The sequence below is a fragment of the Venturia canescens genome, chromosome 2 (assembly GCF_019457755.1).
Source record: "Venturia canescens isolate UGA chromosome 2, ASM1945775v1, whole genome shotgun sequence".
NCBI classification, from domain to species: domain Eukaryota; kingdom Metazoa; phylum Arthropoda; class Insecta; order Hymenoptera; family Ichneumonidae; genus Venturia; species Venturia canescens.
This window is the reverse complement of record NC_057422.1, coordinates 1,864,240-1,890,392: the sequence shown is the minus strand read 5'-3', so window position 1 is coordinate 1,890,392 and position 26,153 is coordinate 1,864,240. Positions and strand designations below refer to the sequence as shown.

Below are 26,153 nucleotides of genomic sequence, written 5' to 3'. Positions count from 1 at the left end.
TAGTTGCGGCTATTACGTGACCCGGGTCAACGATCGCTGTCCTTTCCTCCACCTCCCTGGACCTCTTTTCTACTCTTCTCCTCCTTCGACGCCAAAGCTTTGAGAACGTACAAGTCGCCGGCCGGCGCAACCCCCGAACTTTAAGGACGAAAGCTTAGCGGCAAACCTTGATGTTTCATCGCTCGGACCCCCGGAGCCTTCCTAACACCGGAGACTTCCAGCTCCCATCAAACTTTCAAACACCAAAAACACAGGCTGCGTGTACTTTACTCGTCAATATACATTCAAACCACGAATTTTCAACCCTCTCTGACAGCGACGACAGCCAAATCCCCAGAAAGAAAACTTGAGATGCTCTGGAAAGTGCGGCCCAAAAATCCCCTCGACGATGGCGTTTTAATACGATTTTATCTTCACTGAAAAATTATCAGTCGCCCACTTTAATTTTAGTCTCAACACTCGTTTCTTTCAAATTTATCCTAAAAAATTACTCCAAATTATTTGGTGTGCTCTGGGCTTTACTGAACGCAACAAATTCTCTTCACAATTCCGTTTTTCCTACATTTTGTAAACTCCTCATTCAATCAATAGTTTCCCCCGTAGTTGACCTACTGCGTTTTTGCCCAAAGAACATCAAAAGTTCCAACAACCCTCAAACTATGGACGACCACATCCATAACCAAATATGATTATTTCGATTGCAAATCAACTCGTCCAATACATCGCTCTGCTTGCAGGTTTACAAAGGTAAAACGTATGCATACAGGCGATACTTGTAGATATGAATTCATATGGCGCATTCCAGGCCGAATCGACCACTTTTGACCTCTTTCAATTTGGCGAATGTTTTTTATATTTTTCTACTGTGCCAAAGAAATTTTTCAGAATTCTTTCAAATTTTTTTCCCTGACCCAAAGTAGTTGTGAATTTTAAAAAAAATGGCGTTATTTTCGTTCAAATTGACATAACGCTTTCGAAAATTGATTTATTATTTTTTTAAAGTTTTGTCTTCGAGTGTAGTTTTCAGAAAAAAATATCACGAAGTCATACAAATCCAGCTTCAACGATTTCTTTTTTTTGCGAATTTAGATAAAAAACGAAAATTTTGGAACGATTGCCATTATCATTTTTTTTCCTTTTTCTCACAAGAGACTTTGACATTTTCTAGGATATACCGAGAACCTTAAAAGTAGAAAAACAATGATGAATATGAATATAAAAATCGGTAATCATTGGAAAATTTCAATTTTTTTTCAAAAAAATTAAACTTTTATAATGTTTTATAATAAAGACTTTATCAAAAGAAATTATTAAAGACTTTTAATTATATTTGAAGACGCGTAGTCGATGGAATTGAAGGAGCATGTAAATCAACAGAATCTTCGCCGCAAAAACCTTCTCAAATGGGACAAAGCAGGCAAACTGACTTGGGAGCTCTGATCTGGACGAAATATTTCTAAGAATATCGCGTTTCGAGAGTGTCTCTGCTGGGCGGGAATTCATCGTCGGATTGTTCACTGAATTTCAACGAGGAAAGGGAGCGCTGAGTAAAATGTACTCAAGAAGATTCCCAACAAAGTTTGATTGTTATTGAAGTGAATGCTCGAAACAATTATCCCGGCAGAGATGACTCGAGTACCGAGATAATGAATCGATTATCAGAAACGACAACCACTCGGCTCCGCGCGGAGTATTAAACGGTGGAACGTTTTATCATCATTCCGGATGGATTTCACATTTCTCGGTTTCTTCGCAATTAGTATTCACTCGCTTCGCTGAATAGGAATACACTAGGAGATGAGAGGAAGTCGAGGAAAGCGTAAGGGAGAGAATATAGAGAGCGCGGAGTACGTGCGAAATTTTCCACCGTATCTACCAGAAAGGAGCTTTTAACCGGGAGAACCATATGTAAGGCACAATCAAAACGGAAACGTCTCTATTGTGCGAAAGTTCTGTACTTTCATCGCATATTTACAAAAGCATTTTTACAGATATGCTCGTACTTAGTTTTGCCTTTGAAAAATGCGTCATCAAGTTACTCGAATTTCATTGTCATTTGACCTGCTTTTTTAATGAATGTTTAAGGGGGATTCCTGCTTAAAAAAGTCATAAAAATCGAGTGTTTTCGAGAATGTTTTTGGATAGACGGAAATGACTCACCAAAGCGAACTTTTCGGTGTATAGTTTCAATATTTAAAGAGTACAAAAACATTGTTTTAATGGGAGAAATATTAATTCAACACGGTTTATGCGCTAAGTCTGCAATGAAAACTCCAAACGTTGTTATTTTTCATTTTCATATATTTTCCTTCCGCATATGAACCTATGAAAACCCGAAAAAATTGCGAAATTCTATATTTTTAGCGAGTTTGAAAAAAAACTGTTTCTAAAGAAGAAGAATATCACTTCAACGTGCTGCAAATATATAGAATTACGCAATTTTTTCGCGTTTTTATACATTCATATGAAAACGGAAAAACAAATTGGAATTTTTGTTGCGGACAATAATTACGATCTCCGCATTGTACGCGCAGCTGAGAAACTTCGACAATCAGACTTGGCGCATAAACCGCGTACAAATTAGTATTTCTCACATAAAAACATTTCCAAAAACAATTGATTTTTTGACTTTCCAAAGCACAGGAGCCTTCCTTAAACTTAAGAATTTGACTTGTAACGAAAACTGCAGATTACGCTGCTCGTATTTGTCTAATTGCCGAGTTTCATCCTGCGCGCGTGTATGGAAATTCGTGTACATATCCGTATAAGTGTACACACATATCTGGTCCAGGAACGTTTGCAACTCAACGACCGCAGAGTAGTTAGCTCTCGTTCTCCATCCCAGCAGCTCCTTTCGCTTCCTCCGACCATTCCTCGCCTTCTCCCGGACTCTCACTCTACCCTCGAACTATTTACGATCTCTTCCTCTCTGCTCGACAATTGTGCGACAGTGTCCCATACCTCGGGGAGAACCTGGCATACGAAGCAGATATTCCATACCTTTTGCTAAAGCAGAGAATAGTAATTACGCATGTGTGCTTGCGCTCTCTCGTAGCGCAGCTCGCAAAACTATCTCCGGTCTCTCTCTCTCTTCGTTTGCCAAAAGTACTCGTGAGCAATGTCCGAGACCTCTGGAAAATTTAAGGCCATTAAGACGTTTGAGGCATGAAAAAATGATCGCAGTCATTGCAGCCTTCATTCGACCCGTGCTAAGATTTTCGAGGCACTTGTTCCGCCATTTAACAGTGAGCGAATGTATATTTTAGCATCATTCCAAACGTTAACTACTGTGGTGAAAAAATTTAGTGAAATCAGGCATTTTTACTGCGGGGAAGGAAAGTCGTTGATTCAACGAAATATTTGTTTGTTCAACATCGAGGTTTGCCACGTCGAAAACGCTCAGGATAACAATGACGAGCCTGCTTTTCTGCTGCGTCGAAAATACAGCAATTGCTGAGCATCGGAGTTCCGATCGAATGAATTTTCCTCCCGGAAACATGAGTCGAAGATTTTGTGAAGAATAATCCAATACTCTGATCGGCTGCTGAGGAATCGAAAAAAAAAACGAAGATGGAATAAAGGGAGGATCCGGTGAAAAAATCACCCTTTTAGCATTTTACCATCGACGTATTGGTACACGCGTGTCTGCGGATCCGTAAAATACAGAGTACAAAGGAACACTATCTTTCAGTTGTTCCTTCCTCAGACAGGGTGGTGAAACCGAGCGAGGCTGCTTCTATTCCAAGGCGCAATATCGGAAGGTCATATACAAGAAGTCTCAACAGTGATAAATCGCGCGCACACACGGGATTCCAAAGTAATGTCTTTGCGGAGACGTTCACCGAACCCGACGACCACACCCACAGAAGAATCACCCCTCGGAATACGAACGTATCGTCTGCCTCGCGTACAGCTCCAAACTCTATTTTCCATTTCTCTTCCCTCTCGATGCACCGTGAATATGACAAAGTCTGTGAAAAAAGCGAGCCTTTTTTTCGTTCAAAAGTATCCGTCATTTTTCAAACTGATGAATCGATTAAAAAAATAATAATTCTACCGGACAGTTTTTCAGATACTGCAAGTTAAAGTTCCGTGGTTTCTCCATCCGAACGGATGGTAATCGTCAAACAAAAAATGTGTATCGAAATAACTCGAGAACGCTTCTTACGATTTTGATTTTGAAAAAACACTTAGATCTCGGAAAAAAAATTGAAAAAAAACATGATCAAAGTTTTTGAGAAAAAGATTCTTGTAATAAAAATCGTATGAGAATTTGAGCGGGTAAATTTCAAAGTTCGTGACGCGGCAACGCTGTCGTGCGAGACAAGCCACGATTGTCACTATGAAGAAATATAAAAATTCCAAAATTACGAGCAATTATGAAATTTTAGTAAACTATCGTAAGCATGGATTTTTTAACTGTTCATTGACGATGATTTGAATGTTTTTTGGAACATGTTTCACAACGAATAATGTCCACACAGGACAATTGCAGCCGATTTTTTATACGGGACTTAGCTACTGAACTACCTTAATCAGCATTTTGAGAATGGACCGAGAAGATCAGTTTTTCCTAGTTCCTTTTTTCCCTCCAAACTGAAGTTTCCCCTTTCACAGCGTTTCGTTTATCCGCTCACGTTTTCGGGCAGTAAAAAAAGTATCGAATGCTGAGATATTCTGCTGTACACAGCTCGCTTCGTCTCGTACCAGTTCTTCCATATTTTCTCAACGTCGACGCACCCGCCTCCGATATACTTTTCCCCTTCTGCAGCAACTGCCTCCGTCTCTCTGTCGCAGTCTTGCTGTCATTGACCGGCGAGTTTCCACGAGTGATACGATGCAATCTCCCGTGTTACGAGAACACCTCGTTGCATCTAAACTCGTCTTCCTGACTGCGCCACCGATACCCTTAGCTTCTAGACGATGCGCTGAATTAAAATGATCCAACTCACGCTACGAGTTGGCAATGAGTGAGCTGAGAATGAGAGTCCTCCAGGAATTTTCGGCTCGTCGATTCTCTCCCTCTCGTAATATGGGAAATGAAACTTCCTCTGATTAACTTCCATGACGTCGACTCACCATTCGTTAACGTAAAACCGATCCTACGAATTTTCGACGATTTTTCACTCCCCTTTCTTCTCGGTTTATCGGTTTTTTTTCACACACTTCTCCGCGAGCTCTCGGGACGTGTGAATTCGAACATTCATGCATATTTGTCCCGCATCGCCTGGCCCGAATTACACCGTGCACATTTTATGGGAAGTTTATTTCGTGCCCCAACGAAATAACGACAGGAAGCTCTCTCGTTCCGTCTCTCCCTTTCGCATTCTTTTTTACCCCCCTCGTATCACTATCTCGGCTCTCATCTATGCATTTTGTCGGAGTAACATGGAGCCACGCTGTTTCCCTGGCGTAATAATGCCATCCTGACTCAGAACAATATACTCGTGTCACTGTCACCAAGCAACAGGAATGCCTTTCATCACTTACGTTCGCTTGCGCGCTGCTGCGCATCACAACTGTCTCCGAGCACGTAATAACATATTCATAAAATGTTTGACAGTCCCCTCGAGGTAAAATCTGCGCTCCGAATGTACGCACGTGCATCCCTCTTACCGGAAAGTAAAACTGCAGCGTGGCAAAATTAAGCTTTTTGTAGCTCGTAGTAGCTAATCATAAAACGTCACTGCAATAATAAGCTGTTTTAAAATGCCTCGTGCTTCTCTTGTATCAGCAGGCGGAAGTGCCGCTCGAAATTCTCGTCCCAAAGTCAAAACTTTGATCACGTTCCAAGCTCAAATTTAATCTCAATTATTCTTCGGAGCTCGTGGAATTTCTGAAAGAACGAGCTTCGATGGAGAAATTCCTCGTCAGAATCACCTTAAAATTGATTTATTTTCTTGTACGATAATCAAAAAAAAAAAATGATGAAGTTCGTTATTGAAAAAATAATCGAAATTTCAACGAAATTGTTGAGTTAACGAATTTCATTTCCGTTGGCACAACAACTGAACAGAATTCAAGAAAAACGGTGGCGATTTAACAAATTTTTTATCGCAGAGCGCTGACAATAAGTTGGAAAATGAAATTGCATTTGAAAATAATTTTGAAGACACCTTTTGTGTTAATCGGAAAACGTGCATTTGGATTCAGGGGACGAGAACGCGGTGGTACAGGGTCTCATTACCGAAGATGGCCTTTTCGATGGAACCGTTGCAACGGGCTTCGAAGAATACTACATCGAGCCGAGCAGCCGATACTTGGAAGGAAACGAGAACACGTCGCCCTCTTATCATACCATAGCGTACAGGGCTTCCGATGTAACGACACCGCCCCATCCGCGTCGTTGCCCCAGTCACGAATTGCATCGGGGAACTCTTCAAGATTCTTTTTATCGGTTAGTACATACTCGACACAGTTGCTGAAAACACCATGTGTAACGATGGAAAAAAATCGATTTCCAGTCGTCCCCGTATCGGTTCCCTCCGGTCGAGACAATCGAGACGCTTAAAGACAGCGATTGTGTCGATAATGTTCGGCAATTTGTTCTACGACCTTCGACGTGTCATTATGCTGATATCGTTCGATTAAATTTTTAATGAAAACTGTGGAATTTATTCAAGAAATTATCGATTCGGATCTTCCCGTGCGGGAGAATATGTTGCAAGCCAACTTTTCTATGAATTATTTTGTGCGTAAAGCCCTGAATCAATCTTAGAAGAATCCACCATTTTTTTGTAACACCAGTGAACATAATTTCGCTAGTATCCAATGAAAATTTAACTCCAGCATTTTATGGGGTCTACTCTAATTAGAATTTTCAAAAAAAATCGATTTTTTTATTGCATTTTGCAAGCGTATACGCATATTCAAAAGTATGATACTAAAATTTTATAAAGATCTGAGCAACCTAAGGGCACTTTTGAGCGACGTTTACCAGGCTGTCTGAGCGCGCTAATACGCACCGCCCAGTGCGCTACCGCGTACCTGCCTTTGTTTAAACGCGTTTTTCTTAAAATTACGTTTTTCGACGGCTCGTTGATAAAATCTCCGCAACTATTCAATCGATACTTACCAAAATTTTACCGCGTGTTCTTTGTGACTCTAGCTACAGCGCATATCACACGAATTTTTCAAATTTTGATCGGAACTATTTTTTTTTTGCAAAAACGATGAAAAAAGCGTGCTTTTTCGTAGTTTTTGGAAAAATGGCGGCTATTTTATCATTTTTTAAAAAATAAAAAATCGTATGGTACGCGCATGGCCATTTATCTATTGAATCTAAAATAATTTTTTTTTCTCCGATCATCCATTCCAGAGATTTTATCAACAGCGCACACCCATCTTTCTTTGGGACCCGTATTCTCCTCCATTTTTCTGTCCGAAAACTGAGTAAAATAAATTAAAAAATTTTTTTTTTGTGTATTTTGAGAGTGTATTTTTCAGACCTAACCCTTTTTCTGTCCATATTTATGATTTATACGGGTCAAAAAAAGTCGTAAAAATAGTCTTTTTTTTGTTCGTCTAATTAGCGTAGACCCCTTATCGGCTCATTAAGAATGAACCGAGTGCTGGTTCGTTGGCTGAAAAATTCTATTGATATTTGATAATTTTGTCATTCCAGCGATAGGGAATTCTCGAACAAAACTGGTGGGCCGTTCTACGAGCGTTTGCAGGACAACGAGGTGCGAAAACACGGTGGTTTTTACTCGAAAGAGGCGAAAATCAGAAGCGATACTGCGGAGAAGAACGAGAGTTTAGGGTACGTCGTTAAGTACGTGAAAAAAGATGAGTTATAATGAGAACGAAGTTCGTTTCGGAAGGGTATTTTTGGAAGGGAAAAACAACTGGGACGCCCTGTTTACAGAATCAACAGGGAAAGATTCGTCAGGCATTTGCACAAGCGAGAAACGGTCGATCCTCGTAAAACAACGTGCATGCTTTATTTACAAGCGGATCATCAATTTTTTGCGAGGTATGGAACGGAGGAAGCGTGCATCGAAGTGATGACGAGGCACGTTCAGAGGGTTAATTCGATCTACAAGCATACCGGTGAGTTCAACTTTTTTCCTCAACTTAAACTCTCAACTTTCTCGCCTTTTTCTTTCCTTCCTTAACGAGCGAGCAAGCAAAGTTTTTCGTACTTTCACTCAGCAATTAATGCTTTTTTTTTTTCCCCCTCATGGACCTAATAATTCTTTGAATATTCATGATCTCAGTATTTTTCGTGAATGAATTATTCGCTCGAGCTGATCGACTCTCATCACCATGCTACTTTTAAAATCGGAAACAAGAGAAGAATAAAAAGGAAAGCCGCATAAATGAAAAATTCGAACATGCGCGAGCAGAGTAATAAAATTTCAGGAAATATTTTGCAACGAAAAGCAGAACCGTCAGGGGTATTATCCGCGGCTTTTAATTTCATTTTTCTAACGACCAGCTGAATTCGTTTTTACCCCACACTTTCTCTCTCTCTCTCTCTCTCTCTCTCTGTTTCCTGCTTTCGCCCTTTTTCTCCACTTCGCAGCTGTAAAAACGGGAAAATGGTAAAAGAGGAAAAAAATGAAGAGCGAATAAAAGAGCATCGACAAAGGTGAGTCGATACTTGATGCCGGGGCACAACGTCGTTTCGCGCTCTATCGAACCGGCATTCCATTCGACCGATAGAACTCTCAGACTCCGAGAATCCCGCGCCGATTCGACTATCGAGAGGGTTACGAAAAAAATGGAAGAAAAGAAGAAAAATAAAATGTTTTAAAAGAAGAATCCATTGCGTTGATGTACTCGGACGGGAGGGCGGTCGATTCGATTGACCGATAAAATAGGATATTCACGAGGGTTCTCCTAGACCCATGGAGAGAAGGAGAGAAAGAGAGAGAGAGAACTTTTAATTGGCTGAATGTTGGGTTTCCGAGGTCCGAGCGACCGAGACCGTCCCTTCGGTCCATTCGATAAAAGATCTTTTTCGTTCGGCCCTGCGCCAAATTCCGGTAATCCCGGTTTTCACCAAGAAATATAAAATTAAGATCTAGCTGGAAGTTACTTCGGGCTCGGAAGCGTATTACTTGGCTCGGATGAACGTTTTTTTGTTCAATTCCCAAAAAAATGGTTCGTTTGTTGTGGTAGTTAATGAACGAAACGATTTTCTTAAGGTAACTCCTGTATTGCGTGCTAGTCAAATGAGTGCTAAATTTTCAAAACGCTTTTAGACCAAGTTTATATATAATAAATGCAAATTTCCACGCTGACACATTTTCACTGATATTTTTCAAAGAATTTGCATTTTTTGATCGATTTTATTGCAACAAGTCTCATTTTGTTCGTCAACCGGTCCTCTATGAATCCACCATGTAGTTGTTTTTTTTAACTTGATCGTTTCACTGTTGTAGCTAATTGTTCATTAAGTGAAAAAACTTTTTTATTCGTTATTTCTGAAGGAATGAGTTCAAAGGAAAATCTACGTGGTGAATTCGTAGAGGATCAGTTGAGTAACAAAATGGGACACTTGGTGCAATAAAATCGGTTAAAAAATGCAGATGATTCTTTGAAAAATACCTGTGAAAATGTGTCATCATGGAAATTTGCATCTATCAGTTGATAGCTTTGCAAAACTATCATTTTTAATATTTTTTCACGTTAATGGGTAGTCGACTGACATGCATATCAAATTTTAGAGGGTTCGTCTTATAAACAAACATGTTTAAATATGAAGAAAAATGCACAGGGGTATAGGGACCATGCTTAAAAAATCGTTTATCTTTCCATATAAGGAATGAATGCTTCTTACGAAGTTTATGAAAAAGTACACAATAACAATGAAGTATAATACTAATAATAATAAAAATATATTACGTTGAAGATTGAAAGAAATTGGTAATAAGCACTCGTATAACCTGACATTTGCTTATTTCAGAATTTTCTTTCTTCTTGGCTTGGATCACTTCTGTCTTTTTATTAACACTTTTTTCTTAGTCCATTTCCCTTTGCGTTCTCCAAAGCGGTTTTTAACATAAAAAATTATAGTATTTTAGCCAAGGACGAATGAAATTTTGGGTTCAATCAGTGATGGATCTCCGTTCTATTAATAGCTTGTACTCTGACATCAATTTAGAGTGATAACATCTCTAATTAGGAAGTAAAAATCGACCCGATTTAGATACCCATAAAATAAGATCCTTTTAAGCAAAACGAAGCGAAACAACGGCGCATACATTTTTTATTTTCTGTCATAGTTTTTCACAGCGAGGAACTTGAAAAAATTGCGGAATTCATAAGCTCCGATTTCACATTTAATTTCTGAGGAATCCGACTTTGTTTTCGTGTTGTGTAAATTTGATTTTGCAGTTTTCACTTCCAATCCAACGGGGAAAATAACTCGTTGAAATTTCAGCAAAGCTAACGCCGCTCTCGTCCTGACACTTCCACTAATTCATTACGTTCATATTCTTGCAGATTTTAATCAAGACGGACGACCCGATAATATCAGTTTCATGATAAAAAGGGTCAAGGTTCACAGCGGGGAAGCTTTGAGGGACCCGAACTACCGGTTCCCTGGCAACTACGGAGTCGAGAAGTTTCTCGAGCTCTTTTCTGGTAAGCCCGCGTCGTCTCTCTCTTCTCTGTTTATCCGTTGATTTAAACTCTTAATATGGCGCATACCGGGTGAGTGGTGAGCAAAATAACACTTGCACGTACAGAAAAACGGTTGGCTAGGGCTTGTTCGAGTTGCTGGTCCGAAGCATTCGAGATTTTCGTAAACGTCGATAGAAAATTCACCAAAATTTGAGCTCCGAGGCAAATTTTTCTGAGAAAAAACTCTACGATTTAAAAAAGCCACCAACTTTTATGGATCAAAAGAAATTTCGATTTTTATCGATGAATTTATTTGGTTTAAAAAATGGTTAAGCAGCTGAAAGAATATTTTTTTATTCGATAAGACGATAGCGGCACACCCGGTACATGAAAATCGTTTTGCTAATACTCCCTGATCGTGCTATATATACAGAGGTTCCAATTGCTCGCCGGTCTTGCAAAATTATAAATTCCTCTCCAGCCATGTAAATATAGCACAGCTAAGCATTTTTTTTTAACGGAAATCCAATTATTTAGTAAAATGCTCGGTGTACCGCATAACTAAAAAGGGCGAGCGAGGAAGAGGGAGAAAAATAAAATGAAAACGAATATGACAAAATGCACAAACTTTTTGGCCGCATCTTTGCCTCCGCGAACTTTTATTCCATCTTTTCTTCCTTCCGCCTTCTCCCTCTCTCCTTAATTCTTTCTTTTAGAATCTTTTCTCTCGGGCTATGTGTTCGGAATATGATCCGAAAGCTTTCCGGGTACCAGCGACTATGAAATATCGGCATTGGGGAGTTCGGCCTCTATTTCCCATCCAGCACGTCATTTTCCTACCCCCTCGTCTCTCCTTTGCTTTCTCTTTTTCCACCTCTCTCTCGCTCTCTCCTACGAATACTTTCTTCCAAACGGGAAAAGAGGTTTTGGTAGAACGAGGGGTAATCGAAGTTCTCCAGACACCTCGATAAACTCTGGTTGCACCTTGCTCCGACCACTCCGGGCTTTCCGCGTGATTTATGTCAGGAAAACACGGTCCACCACGTACACTTTCGTTGCGCGGAACATTACTGTACACCGAAAATCTCGTATCTTTAAGCAATATCGATGCAGCTGCAGTGGTTCCTCGATTCGGTGGTGTTTTGTTTTTCATCAAAACGATGTTTTTCGCGTGCTCCGCCGGAAATCTGCCTCGACTTGCAATCCGTATCTTGAAAATCTGTGTAATCGTTGTGCGGCGAAGGTGAATTCGATAATCGAGCGCACTTTGCGAAATGAGCCGAAGGGGTTTGAGGCAACCGAGGCAAAAGTGCGGTGAAGTCGGTAAAATCGAGTGTTTAATCCGCCTCAGCGACGCAATCCTAAATCACAGGGACTCAATTACGTCGAAATGAAATTTGAGGGCGAGCTAGTTAATTGATTTGTTTGCTTGCGAGCTAATTAATTGCGTAGGAGTTCGCGGCTGGGATCATATTTTCGAGGGTTTTTCCCGGCGTCACTCGAGTCGAGTAACTCGGCAATGTTTCTTCAAAAATCCTTCCTGCCAGGGTGAGCTTCTTATTCGCGTCTATTTCTCTCTGTGTGTGTACACCCCGAATCCCTCTATCTCCGTATAATCCGACGTAAGCACGAGCCCGGACGAGAGCGCGCGATCCTCGCGTAGCGTTGCTTGTTCCTCGAGGTTTCGGGTTCAGTTTTCAGCAGCCCCGGTCCCCTCTCGCCGGCTCCCTCGTTCTTGCAGCCGACGGAAGGGATTGTCGAAGGAGTTGAAGGGAGGTTTGGGTAACAGGAGGATTGTATTAAGAACGTGATGAGAATACCCGCGTACACCCGAAATGGAGCCCCTTCTAGCTGTTTCGGACTCGGCCTTTTGCTCCAATTCTCTCCGCCCCCTCGCCCTCTCTTTTTCCGCTTCCTGTCGTCTCCGGCCACCCTGTTCTCCTGCAGCTTCCACATTTCTCTCGCGATTTTGCTGCGATGCTGGAATACTGGGGTGGGGTTACAAACCACCCCCGCACCTACGAGAAAGCATCTCCTGCTCGGATGTGCTGTACAGGGGGTGCGCGCACTTCTCATTATTGACGGCTGACCTACCCTCGAACCAGCAAAACGTCGAGACCCTCTCCGTATACAATCTCCCTCCATCACTCCGTGTTTCCTCGATCCTTCCATCCCGTGCTCTCTCGATCTCATGAAACTTTCTGAAGGAATAAGTTTCCGGCTTTCGGACGAAAGCTCTCTATCCCCGTTTTCCTAGGGATGGATACGCTCGAAACTTTCACCCCCCCGCGTGCTTTATAAACGTGCACAGATATTTTTATGTAGTATACGTACAAGTTTTTCAATCACAGATTTTCTCAATAGAGTTATGCAAATTCGGTGGAGAATTTCGAACAGATACGCGAGGGGTGATCCTTCAATGAGGATCGCCTGTGACGAAATACCCGTAAATAAGTCACCTTCGAACTCTCATTCTCGCATATGATCGATCGACTCAAATGCATGACGTTCGCGAGGCTTCTCAAAACCGTCGACGATTCAATCAGAAACTTATTCCTTTATTATTTTCCTGCGTCATCAATCATTTCCGAGTTTATCAATAGGGCGTGAATTCGAGTGTAACGAAAGGTTTTTAACGCACGGAGAAATGACAATTGTATTTATATCTTCTGTAACGATCACGCAGGGCTCTCTATGTCTGTAGTTATTCGCCAGGGCGAATAAATGTCGGTGAAAGATCGCGTGATTCTCGGAAGATTGTCAGTGGATGAAAAAGTAACAAATAGCTGAATTCGTGACCGAAGGATAATTAATTACGGAGATAATATTTTTTTCCTCGCAGGTAAATGACCCTCGGTCACGCATGCGTTGAGAATTTTCATGCGAGCTGAAATAAGACGTTATTCTCGGAGAATTCTGAAAGTAGTAAAGCGAGAAATGAGGATAAAGATATAGAAAGGTAAAAACTCGGCGTGCTCGGTCTTTTAGCATGGAATTAACGAGCCTCGAGAATGCTGGAGCATTAGAGTTAATTAAACAAATCTCGGACGACAAGGGGTCGCGCAAAAAGAAGCGAGCGGCTAATGAAAAATGTTTCCGAGTCAATTCAAACACGGGACATTAGCCGGAGAGCGTTCTTGCGGTCGCTTTTTTCTTTATTCTGACGTGATAAATTTTAAGTCTCGGAAATAGCGAGTCATAAGTTTCTTCTTAATGGTCGAATGACGGAACGAGGTGTAATGCATTGCGATAACGATCGATCCATCTAGTCGATAAATTTCCGAGGTACAACGTCGACAGGCCGGTGTGCGCCACAAAAGAAGAGAAAAAGTGAGAAAGAAAGGGAGAAAGAAAACAGGATGAAAAGTACGCTGAAAACGAATAATGAACTTCCTTTATATTTGGTAACTTTGCCGCTTTGAATTATCTCGACTCCGTTCCATGCATCATTACAAACGACTTTTCCCATCGTTTTACAGAGGAAGATTACGATGCCTTCTGTCTCGCCTACATGTTCACGTATCGGGATTTCGAGATGGGAACTCTCGGCCTCGCCTGGACCGGGGATCTCAAAAACGCCGGTGGTGTCTGCGAAAAAAATGGGGTGAGTCAAAGCGTTTATATACTTCGATAAGAATGTATTTGATATTTTATCAAGTCCAGAGACGCAGCAGCCTTTTTCATGCCGAGTGCTCAGAGGGAATATTCGACCGGCGGAGGCTGCTCGGTTTTTATTTATACTCAAATAAGTGTGACAATAGACATGAAAACAAGGATTCGTGTGCACGAATAATTCTTTCGAAATTCGTTTTGGCGTGAAAAGCTCGTGAAAATGAAAAATAAGTGGAAAAAGCTCGCATCGAGGAAAGGAAAAGTGCGGGCGTGCTTAAGCTCACTCCGGCTATTTCTTTTTATCGTTTTCATACTCGATGTTGAGCTGCCGGCGCGTCTCTTGATGTGATATATTTCATAAATTCCCCAAGAAAGAGAGCGGCTCCCAAGAGTGATACGGTACTTTGCATTGTTACAAAGTTTTTAAACTTTCCTACCGCCGTTTTCTCCCCCCCGGTTCACTATCAATTACGCTCTCGAGTTCGAATGAATATTCCAAGCGAAAGAAACTGGCGCATGGAATTTGGAAAAAGCTGTCCTGGCGAAAAATGTCATCCGGCAAAACATATTCGTTTGCAGCGCGCTCCGCGCTCCCGTGTTGCGGGAGTGTGTGTGGAATCGAGTGCATCGTGATAGTTTTTTCCTCGGATTCAGCACGCGTTACGCGAAAAAGCCCAGCGGGAGAGGGCATGCAGTGACGCTCCGGTGAAGGCGCAAAAAATTGCACACAACGTTGCCAAAGAATGTTGCCAGGATATTAAATATTGATCGTAAATAAATTCGGGCGTAGTTCGTGTGTACACTGAGCCGGGCCGATGCCTCTTAACGCCTCAAATATTTCTCGAAATATGCTTTGTGCGGGAAAAAATGTTTGAAATAAAAGTTTATGGTTTCGCGTCCCGAATGTAGGTCGAAGCACTAAAATTCGTAGTACGATTCGATGGAATGCGCACCAACCCGAAGATTCGAATGAGCCTTTTTCAGGAAATTTCTACTTTTTGTGTTTGAGCAAAAGCAGTAAAAAAGCCTTCCCGCTGATTTCTTTATCGCTTCATCTTGTTTTCCAAACGTCACTAGACCGATGGCCCAACAAACTGTATCGGTTAGTTTTTTCACCCGGCCTCGTTCCTCTTTGCAGCCTGTGCTCGCACGCGGATGTAGCGAAATGTTTCGAAAATGAAATTCCCATTGAAAAATCGAATAAACTGCAACGCTCGATTCAATTAAGCGTTCGCCTCTTATTTCTTTTACCTCTCAAACGAAGTAATAAAAAAATGGCGTGGAGCAATAAAAAATGGTCAGGTTTGCGCGGAATTAAAGTTTGACGCGGACAGAGGAAGGTATATACAGGAAGGAGAGATAATACGTATGTATATGCGGAGCGGCGTACATACACACATTTAAAACTAGAGTAAAGTCACGTTTTGCTCTGTTGTGCTGAGCTCGTTCTGGAGTACTCGAATCGCGAGTGCCCTAACGAAGTTTACGCCCGGCCTGAGTCCATTTGGATAATTGAATTCGCGTTTTCGATCGATCCAACGCGAATGAGGGTCGAACGCGTTCACCCCGATGAACACACGGCGCGAGGGGCTGGGAAGGGGATTGCCAAGGGGAAGAAGGAATCGTTACGCTGCCGTCGGGATCGTAGCAATCCCGAGGATGGCAAGTAATTTCCTCGCTGCTCTCGTCGAGCTTTTAAAATAAATGGATATACACTCTTTGCCTCCGCTCCGTACATAATCTTCTCGTCTATTTTTTATATTATATATACACGTGTATAAACGAAACATGAACGTGCCCACGATTATTGGCTCGTGTGCGATGTTTATCCGTATTAAAAAAGCTTTCAAACCTACCAACATTCCGCTGATCGGACTAGCTCGCGGTTTACGCGCTTTTTCTTCGATAAAAACTTCCTCAAATATATCGCCAGTCCCGAAACCCTGTTTTCCACGCTTTCCTGTACCCTCGTTGACGAATTTCGAAGGATTTTTTTCCCGTTTTATCGTTAAGCACCCAACGCTTTTTGGCCTCACGATTCTCGCATGGCGTTCGCCACGAGACTTCGAATCGACGTTCCATTTTTTTTACCTTCCCCTGCTGCGCTTATTTGCTGATATGTTCAACCGCTCGTGTAATTTCGTGTTTTCCAGCACTACCGTGGCAGCATGAAGTCCCTCAATACCGGAATCGTGACACTTCTCAATTATGGAAAACACGTGCCCCCTGCTGTCTCACACGTCACTCTCGCACATGAGATTGGACACAATTTCGGTTCACCTGTGAGTATCACCGATTGAAGATTCCTAAATTACTATCCAACTGTGACAACGGAAATCTCGACATTCAATTCACTATTTTTCAAATATTTTTCATCGATCCTCACGATTCAAAGGTTCCGTTTATCGAGCTTTTGTTACTACTCCTCGATCCTCGCCGAAATTCAACGGAAATGTTCCATTTTTTCGTTTGAGTTTGATCATCGAGGTGGATATATATCAAGATACAATACACGAGGCTCCCAAGTTCGCGCGAATACCCGAGAGGAAAAAAAATTGACAAAATTTTTTTTGTACATTGCCGCGATGCGACGACGCGTTTCCCTCTAAAATTGATTCGGATGATCGCTCGACCGCGGGCTTTTCTGTTCATGAATACTCGCATAGCAGAGTCTCGGTTTTACTCAGAAAACTTTTTTTTTTTTAACTCGTTCGAGAAAGTGTTTTCATTATTTTCCTTTTTTTCGAATGCAGCACGATCCAGAACAGTGCACTCCGGGTGGTGAAAATGGTAACTTCATCATGTTCGCACGTGCGACCAGCGGGGACAAGAGAAACAACAACAGATTCAGTCCCTGCAGCCTCAACTCCATAAATCCTGTTCTCAATACCAAAGCTCGATCTCCGAAAGGCTGCTTCACCGGTGAGTTGGATTCAAGACGATCGAATAGCTTAAGAAAAACGCCAAAGAGTGTGGCTGACCTTGGCTCGTTCCATTGCCTCCCCTCAATTCCATTGGCTCCCGAGAAAAAAGATTATTCGTTTTTATCACGTCTGGATTGCGTTGACCGAACTTCATACTCAAAGCGATTGTTTGTTGCCTTCTTGTTTCACTTTGTGCTGGTCGCATGCTCATAAAAACAGAGCCTCAAGCTTCCCTCTGCGGAAATGGCGTCGTCGAAGAAGGAGAGGAGTGTGATTGCGGATGGGGAGAAGATTGTCGTGACTCGTGTTGCTTCCCTCAACGTCGTTATCCACCTGCTGAGGAAACACCTTGCACTTTGACACCGGGTTCAATTTGCAGTCCGAGTCAGGTACGTAGTTTAACGAGGAACATTGTTACTGCCAAGTGTATTCTTATGCAGGAGAACTCTTCATTTGTGACAAATCTCCAATCTCACAGATTGCAAGATTCATTGAATAATCGATCAAACTCACAAAGTGTATTCACAAAGATCACACGATTTGTCAATGAGGGATCGATCGTTTAACACAAATGTTCGGTTGTCCTCGGCGAAATGCCACGCTGCCTGATAACCGAACCTTCCTTTTTTGTCTTCACAAACAGGGTCCCTGTTGTACGACCGAATGCAAGCTCAGATTCGGGGACAAATGCAGGGACGACAATGGCTGCAGAGACGCCAGTTTCTGTGACGGTAGAGCACCCTATTGTCCACCATCGATCAACAAACCCAACAAAACTATATGCAACCAAGAGCTCGTGTGCTTCATGGGGGTGAGCACGCCGCTTTTTCAGGATCGATAAAAATTAGTGACGTCCCAATGTGAGCTAAAAAAGTTTAACGATAAAACAGGAAAAGAGACTTTAACGAAAGGGATAATGGAGATTTGTTTTATCAGAAGAGAAAAAGGATGATGAACTACCGTAGTTACAATACCCATCAGTATACAACACGTGCACTTTACATGTAAATATCGTGATCCATAGATATATTGTACGCAAACACCGGCGAGACGGCCTTGCGTGTTGGCAAACAAGAGTAAAGTACCAAACAACCAAAGTTCATTTATCATCCGCACTTTATATACTCGGGTTATGAAACTACGGCTTGTGAGACCCTATTTTATCCCCTTTGTATTTGCATAATTATGTGTATCAAAGTTTAGGCAAAAGTGTAGACGAAATTGACACTCTTGTGATTTCCAATCCTTAAAATTTGGATTAACATTTTTTTCTCATTACGAATAAGGAGATGAAAATGTGTAGTGAAGAAATGACAATTCAATGTTTGCTTTTTGCAATGATTTTTCGTTTTTCCCTTGTTAGTTTTGAGTTATTTGAATTTCTATTCGTTCCGTCGACTGTCTGTACGATTTGATCGTGGATAAAACGTTATAAAAATAATCATACAACGGGATAAAATGAATTGAATTGGATAAAAGAGTCGATTCGAATATGATGGAGAAAAAGCGTAAAGATAAAAGAGAAAACCGATGTTTTCGATGTCTTTCGAATTCTGGATTTTATTGGGAAAATTTATGGACAAGGTATTGAAAGAATCAAACTCTGGTCATAGCTGGATCGATTGGCCCAAAACTTTTGCCGTTGCTCGAATAAAGGGGTCCGTCGGAAATGCGTGCAGATCGATAAGAGCTCAAGCCTCGTTCCCTTTGAAAATGTGATTTTTCTATACTCCTTTATCAGGAGTAGAAAACACTTGCTTTTTTTGTTGTTTTCCGAATTTCCTCTCGTTTCACCTCCCTCTTCGTTCACGTTTTTACGCCTTTGTGCGAATTTTTAGGAGTGTACAGGCAGCATTTGTCTGGCTTACGGACTCGAATCCTGTCAATGTATTCCCGGACCGAACGATCTGCAAACCAAAGCCTGCGAACTCTGCTGTCGCCTTCCTGGTGAAAATCAACCTTGCCTGTACGTGTTTTGTTTGTTCATCGGTATTCGTACCTCAATCGCCATCCATTATTTCTTGACAGTTGATAAAAGTGACACGAGAATCTTTCCTTCTGTTTCATATTTCTTTTTGCACTTTGTCAATGTCGGTTCGCACGTAGATCGTCATTCGACTGGAACGCACCTCCTTACGACATCCCGGACATGTTCTCCAAGCCCGGGACACCGTGCAACGATTACAACGGCTACTGTGACGTCTTCCAAAAGTGTCGAGAGGTAATGAAATTCATTGCAACGAGTATCCGCTTGGTGAGAAGTAAAAGAAAAATAAATTAAGAAAAATGAAAAGTCACATCTCAAGTTCCTTCCTTTACATAATTTACGAAAGTTTTCACCGCCGCTTATTTTTCATTCATAACTCAAGGTCGACCCGAGCGGACCACTGGCAACTTTGAGAAAGTTGTTGCTCTCGGACGAGAGTCTTGCAACTTTCAGGCGATGGGTTTCCGATCACTGGTACGCCGTCGCTCTCATAGTTTTGGGAGCAATTTCGTTACTGGTACGTAAACACGAATTTATTCTCACGGTTTATTGAGAGACGTAGAAAAACACTAAAAAACGATTTTTTTTTAAATTGAAAATACTCGTGACGAACAAAGTTCAGGCAACAAAATTTCGAATCCTACAATACAGTTTTTTACAGTCAAAGAAAATTTCGTTGAAACAATAAAAAATTTGGTTGCGACTATAAAATATTTTGTCGAACGTGCTCAACGAAATATTTTTAAGCACGAACAGAATTTCGATTACGGTAAAGAAATATACACGAAGGAGAAAAAAAAATTTACTTTCCAAATGACAAACGGAATTAGAAATCTTATCTCGAGCACGTAAATTACAACGGAACTCGAGGGATCAGTGGGCACTTCAAAAGAATTGTTACATTTTGCCCATCTTTGTAGAGAGGAGGAAGGAAAAATGGAAAACCGAATGTGTGTGATAAATGTAAGTTTTTCAATACCTTCAGCGATGAAATATTGAACGAGCAGTTTCTTCCAAGTATCGCTAGAATATTTAGTTTCATTCGATTTTCCTTCGACACAAAATATTAATAGCTGCTAAAGCTCGCACCAGAAATATGGCCGTTGAAAATATAATACCGCCTTCGCCAGCAGCCCCTCGTAAATATGTTATAATCGTGTCAAGTTGATAGAGAATTTTCGAGTGAAAGGATGGGAAACGTTGACGTTGAATTTGCTTTGACTCGACCATTTATCAGGTGGCCAGCATTCGGTTCCTGGGCAAACGGCCGGACCTCAAGCTCAAATCGGTAACAATAATACACAGCTCAACAACGGAAACGGTTCGTCTACCCCCGGAGGGAACGGAAGGAGTGACGGTGCATCCCCCAGCTGTCCGGGCGAAATTGCCGCTCAGTCGGAAGGTCAGGGAGAAGAGACGACACCGAAAGCATAAAGATACGATTATCACAGTGGGTAACAACAACGATAAGTCGACAAAGGTAAATGTCAAGGCGATACCATTTTTATGCATTCATAAATTCAGTGATAATTCCCACTGCTGCCCCACGACGAAAACTTTGGACGGAGCCTGGCCCAGAATCATCTCCACTCCCTCGAAAGTGAATCCTAAAAGAAAAAGTCAAAAACGACGCTCAAGATTACCGGAAAATGTTGTAAACAGACGAATTCACGTTCCCATTCTTCGTCGACTCTACTCTACTTTCCTCCGCGTTTTCTAACCACTCTGAAATTCTCCGATATACCCTCGTCCGACGAACGATCCTCTTTCAAGCCTCGACATTAATGGAATTTCGCTGTATATTCTCGTGCCTCTTGAACGCTTTGACTCCTCGATTTTCGCAGCCAGAATCGCCACCTGCCTTTGTGTCACTCGACCCTCCCGTCCCTGCTCTTTCTGCCTCTTTCTCTCTTGCTGCCCCCTTACCCTCGTCCCGTTCTTTATCATTCGGCAAATGTGCGCATCACTTTTGCCTCCCTCATGGCTCGCAGTATTGACTTTGAGCGTATCCTCTCTCGGGAGAAATCGTTTTCTATTTAATTACGTTGAAAAGGTTGTGAAGAAGAAGAAGAAGAAACGAGTGGGACCGGTGTCGGTGGAGGAGCAGCCAGCCAGAAAGCGAATAGCCGAAGTTGCGAACCTCTCAGTGGCTGCTCAAGATGCGAACAATGTTCCGGGCAAGAAGCCGACAAAGGAAAGCCCGACGAACGAGATTGGGGCTGTCGGAACAGTGGTTGGAGCTGGACAACAAACGGGGCCCGTGAGTGTTGGCTTGGTCGGAATTATTGGAGGAGGATCGGGAGGGCTTGCAGCTTCGAAGAAGAAGCGAAAGAAGAAAGAGGTGATCGATTATTCGGCGGCTCAGGCGGAGAACGAGAGTCCGGGTGGTCCAGGGGGTGGAGCCGTCGGCGACAATGCAGATCCGAAGAGCAAAGTTCGTTCTTGGTTGTTGGCCTCGCAGTGCCGGGTTGAGCGGACATCCTCGAGTGGCTTACCAAAGAGTAAATCGACTCCGGTCGGTTTAACCAGTACGAGAGTGGCTGCCAGTCGCGGAGTGGTCGGAGCCGCGGGAAGAGTTCGCCAAGTGACACTCAGAAGGCTAACCGATCCGAAAGCACGTAGCGCCGGTTCGCTAACGCGAAGCGAGACTAAAAACGATCGTGTCAGACTCCAGGTCGTCTACAAGCCACCCTTCAAGTTCAGCGTCAAGCTTCGCAAAGCCGACAAAGTTGGACAGATGCCGGGGAACCATGCCCCGGCAACTACGAGGAACAACACTCAAATACCCAGAACAGGAGTGCTGGTCAGGACTACCGGTTGCAAAAAAAGCAAAGATCGAGTTCGCACCAGTCATGGAAAACAGATGATGATTCCTGGCAACGGCAGATCCAACAGTGCCATGATCCAAGAACCTGCCAATTCGGACGTTCACACCGTACCATCCGACCTGGAAGTATTGCTCTCCGAAAGTGAATTCCTCTTCTCGGATGCGTGACCCAGGCGAGCCAGATCTCTTCTCGCGGTTCTCGCTCGATGAGAAATCCCCGAAGAGACGACTCACCCACATTCTCTTTGTTTTACCATTCGCCAACGGAGGTGGCTAATCTTGGGGCTGAATCTTCATCAACTCGAATAAATCCGATACGTCCGATCGATCCGTACGACTCGAGTGCCCTTTCGAGCCAGTTCAGGGGTGGAAAATTCGTTGAGAAATAGTCCAACTAGTCTTTCGCGACTCCGTTCATATCGGGCTGAGCTACGACGCTTCGACCTTTCTTCTTAACTCGCTTCCCTTTATTTTGTCTTTGGACGATGTCATGCGCCATCTTTTTTACAATTACGATCAACTCTCCTCCATTTGCCAATTGCCAATGGACCGATCCACTCTCTTGCTTCATCGTTATGAGACGACGAATTGACGGGGTCGCGAGATACGTGATAAAACACTGTACATATACCGTTTACTGTGATTATTTCTTCCAACGTGGTCAAGTCCCAAGCCGCATTGTGTCGCGTTTGTATCGAATGCATGAGTTTTCAGTATCGAAAGTGAGAGCGAGCGAGAGAGAAAATGAGATACGAAGAAAATGATGTTAAACGTCTTCCGATTAGTGAATAATCGGTATTCGCTTGGGACACCGGGAACAAATTAGTTAGCGACATATTATAGTGTCAAGAACTGTACTTAATTCGTATTGACTATTAACTTACTTTAAGTATTCGCGACGAATATCAATCGATGTTCGTTCTGGTGCGAGAGAGCGCGGATTCATAATGTGGCTCCTTTTTTTTTTTATTACAACGAACATTATTCATGTGCAGTTACTAGAAAAATCATCAATTAACATTCAGGAATAAAATGAATCCAGAAACGAGACGGTGGACATTAATGACAGTGGAGCTAAGGAAAATTTGCTGGTACAAGTACAAAATCATTTGGAATAGGAGTTTCAATATTTATACGAAAAACCCGGCAAAAAAAGCAATGAAAAATTGATCAAACGTCTGCTACTTTATTGTAGACGATCGAAGGAACATTTAAATTCTGGAGAAAATTGATTATCCGACAACGTTTGACCTCTCAATGATTCTTTCACGAATTCAATCTCCACGACAGCTGTTCATTTCAGCCTAATTTTCATTGAAAGCACAATCAAAATTATTCATTTGTATCCATTCTTTGAAAGAGTATACGAAAATGAGAAATTTTATTCCACCGAACCGCACTTGGTTCATTCGTTCGAAGGATACTCCTGCCATAATCAAGTGCACTCGGACGTTAAAAGATAAATAAAGTAAAATAAGAGCTGCTTCATGAGCGAGCGGGGTTGGAATGAAACTCGAGAAAATTCCTCGTCACGAATATGAATCGAATGTTTGTGATTGGTCAATAGACGTTCACCCTCTTCGGAGCTCCGTTTCAATGAAATAATAACGATGTTAATCATAACAATGAAACACACGAAAATAATCGTCAACCGTTTATTCGTTGCGTTACGTGCCAATTGACGAACACAAAGATGAAAGTGGTGATGAGAAAAGAGTTTAAAAATTACTGTTCACTGCCCGGATGAAAAAAGGCTGGTCGACCACAGGGCTGAGATCATCGCGATTTAGCTACACTAACGATAAGTATTTACGTTGGTAGTCGACGATCATAATTTGCTCTAAATCAGGCCAGTTCACGGAATTCCGGATGCTTATGAGATTCAGCAGATTGTTCACATTGCCGAAAAACTTCGAGAGGCACGAAGGAGCCAACGATAAACAACCAAGTTTATCAACGCTCCTTGGTCTTTCTCCTTTCTTCGTTTTATTCGTAATTGTAAATTTTAGTCAACTCGCGAGTTAACTCGTATCGAATTTCCTATAACGGTATTGAGCTCGTGGCGTTGATTGTCTACCTCTCCGAAGATTATCGAGTCCACAACGAGCGCCGTATCAATCCGTCGTTCCTGTATAGCCGAGGAAACTTAAGTCGGACGAACTCACTTATATTTTTTATGCTCTTGTAAATAAACGAGGAAAGAGGAGAGTAAAGAAGTTGAAATAATAATAATAACAATATGACGGTGGTATAAATAATACCAGTAATATTAATAACATTTGTCATAAGTATGAAAAACCATAATATCGACATGAATAATGCTATCTTTAATTTTGTCACATGTACTATGAATACAAAGTATAAAATAGTTAATACGCCAATCTCCAGTAACTAAATTTCCAAGCCGAGATTAACTCCAATGTCTCCAGCTATTGTCGTCCCAGAATCAAGTTTGGCCATGTATAATGTTACAAATTAAGACTAAATACGACGACGAGCCTCGTTCTTTAAAAAAAAAAAAAAAAACAAGAAAAACAGAAAAAAAGAAAAACAATTTAATGAAGATGCGGTGATGAAAATCACCAGGTCGCTGATGTATTTTTGCACGGACTTTGTATAAATAACAACTCTAACGAAGGCTGTATTCGTGTGTACTGTGTATATAACGATGTACTAATAAACGATAGAAATTATGACAAGTATTCCTGCGTTCGTTTATTTATTTTTGACGAGAGACCAACATTTTCTCGTTCGAAAATGAAAAAAATCGATTCCTCGATGGCTCGTTCGTTCGCTGATGAGCTTTCGGGTAATAGGCGTATCTCGAATCGATCGATTATAGAATAATTTCTATTCATACCTAGCCTAGTTAACCCCGAACGTTTCCAAGTGTTCGATAATCCCCTTACGCAAATGAGATCGAATCGCGAACGAGCGATTTGCACGAGATAGTACATAAGATTAGGAGCCCCAATACAACGAGGATAAACGGCTTATCGAGCCACTGAGTCAACTATCGCGATGCAATTTTAATATACTCGAGCGATTCTCATGGATATATAGCATCGAAAATCCCAATTCTCAAAACAAATGCCAACTTTCAGCAGGATTTTATTATCCTGTGGGAAAAACTTGCTAACATCTCCGAACCAGATTGGAAGTTTATCGTCACCATTCCGAGTCAACCCCGCGAATCGGTCAAAGAAATTGCATTCGAATGATTCTTCAGTCCTTGGCAGCCTTCCCTCGAATAAACTCCGATTCCTCCCAGGGATTTCCGATCCATTGAAATGATTTCCTTATCCAAAAAAAAACATAAATAAAGGTTGACCTTTACCTTTGCATTGCTGAAATCCTTTTCTCCGAGCGAGGCCATATTCGGTGCTCAATATTTCACGTCGTTAATTTAACATTGTAAGATGTAAGCAGTCTTTTTTTTCACCACGCTCAACATCGAATTTGAAAAGCGGTTTCCATTGGTTTAAAATTCTCTTGGACGTTGACATTTTTTGGAATGGCAAACCGTGTCGACAAATTTGACCTCCGAAATTTGCGCCCCATGTCCACGGTACTGACATACGCTTAAAAACATGTTAAAGTCAAAGAAAACATGCAAAATATGAAATTTTGGGTAAAATGGAAAGGAAAATAAGAATGAACCGAGGCCTCTTTCGTGTCTGATGCAATCAGAGAGTTGGGTTCTAAAAATGTTGGGCTCGCGCGAGTGGTAGTCGAGGATAGAAAAGTTTTGGTGGATACACGAGGGCGATAGCGTCTCTTACAAGCCTAGAACGTCCCCAGTCATAAATTATCAAAAGTTTTCGTTGTCTCTTGGAAATAAGTGTGCCGCAAGGAGGTAGGAGGCAGAATGTGGCGAGGAGAAGGAGAGAAGGAGAGAAGGATGAAGCGAGAGGCAAGTGACGCTGCAAGGGCTGGCCTCGCGAGAGTTGTACCAGGTTCGTACTTATATATTTTTTCTTCATCCTCTCTATTTTCTTTCGTGAACTTTTGCGGCAGTCGAGCGCTCGTCGTTTCCCCTGGCCCCTTTCTGGACGATCTCTTAACAGCGTCCTCTGACACCGCATATTTGCATTCACCGAGAGGTCTCCTGTTGTCTCCAGCCTCGGTGCTTGCTCTTCCAAGAAAATTCAACAAAGTTCTCTTCTTCCCTGGGCATGTGTATAACTCTATAATGCACTCTGGTGCTAATATTAACTTCATTAATACTCGC

At 42.0% G+C, this 26,153-nt stretch overlaps 1 protein-coding gene across 7 annotated transcripts in view; it reads left to right on the top strand.

The window, feature by feature from the left end:
- LOC122405799 (disintegrin and metalloproteinase domain-containing protein 10-like) overlaps nt 1-24,624 on the top strand; it is a 67,729-nt gene extending 43,105 nt beyond the window's left edge. For 5 of the 7 annotated variants that reach the window (XM_043410780.1, XM_043410779.1, XM_043410777.1 and 2 more), the window contains 14 exons: nt 6,154-6,397; nt 7,625-7,774; nt 7,868-8,052; nt 10,453-10,593; nt 14,052-14,176; nt 16,338-16,466; nt 16,938-17,106; nt 17,328-17,497; nt 17,752-17,919; nt 18,947-19,074; nt 19,215-19,329; nt 19,478-19,612; nt 20,333-20,575; nt 21,149-24,624. In XM_043410780.1, the coding sequence (XP_043266715.1) occupies nt 6,154-6,397; nt 7,625-7,774; nt 7,868-8,052; nt 10,453-10,593; nt 14,052-14,176; nt 16,338-16,466; nt 16,938-17,106; nt 17,328-17,497; nt 17,752-17,919; nt 18,947-19,074; nt 19,215-19,329; nt 19,478-19,612; nt 20,333-20,575; nt 21,149-22,090 (3,044 nt within the window). In that variant the 3' untranslated portion in view covers nt 22,091-24,624. Of the gene's footprint in view, nt 1-6,153; nt 6,398-7,624; nt 7,775-7,867; nt 8,053-10,452; nt 10,594-14,051; nt 14,177-16,337; nt 16,467-16,937; nt 17,107-17,327; nt 17,498-17,751; nt 17,920-18,946; nt 19,075-19,214; nt 19,330-19,477; nt 19,613-20,015; nt 20,059-20,332; nt 20,576-21,148 lie in introns of all 7 variants that reach the window. The other 2 variants (XM_043410782.1, XM_043410781.1) reach the window with 2 other exon arrangements.
- Nucleotides 24,625-26,153: the final 1,529 nt, after the last annotated feature.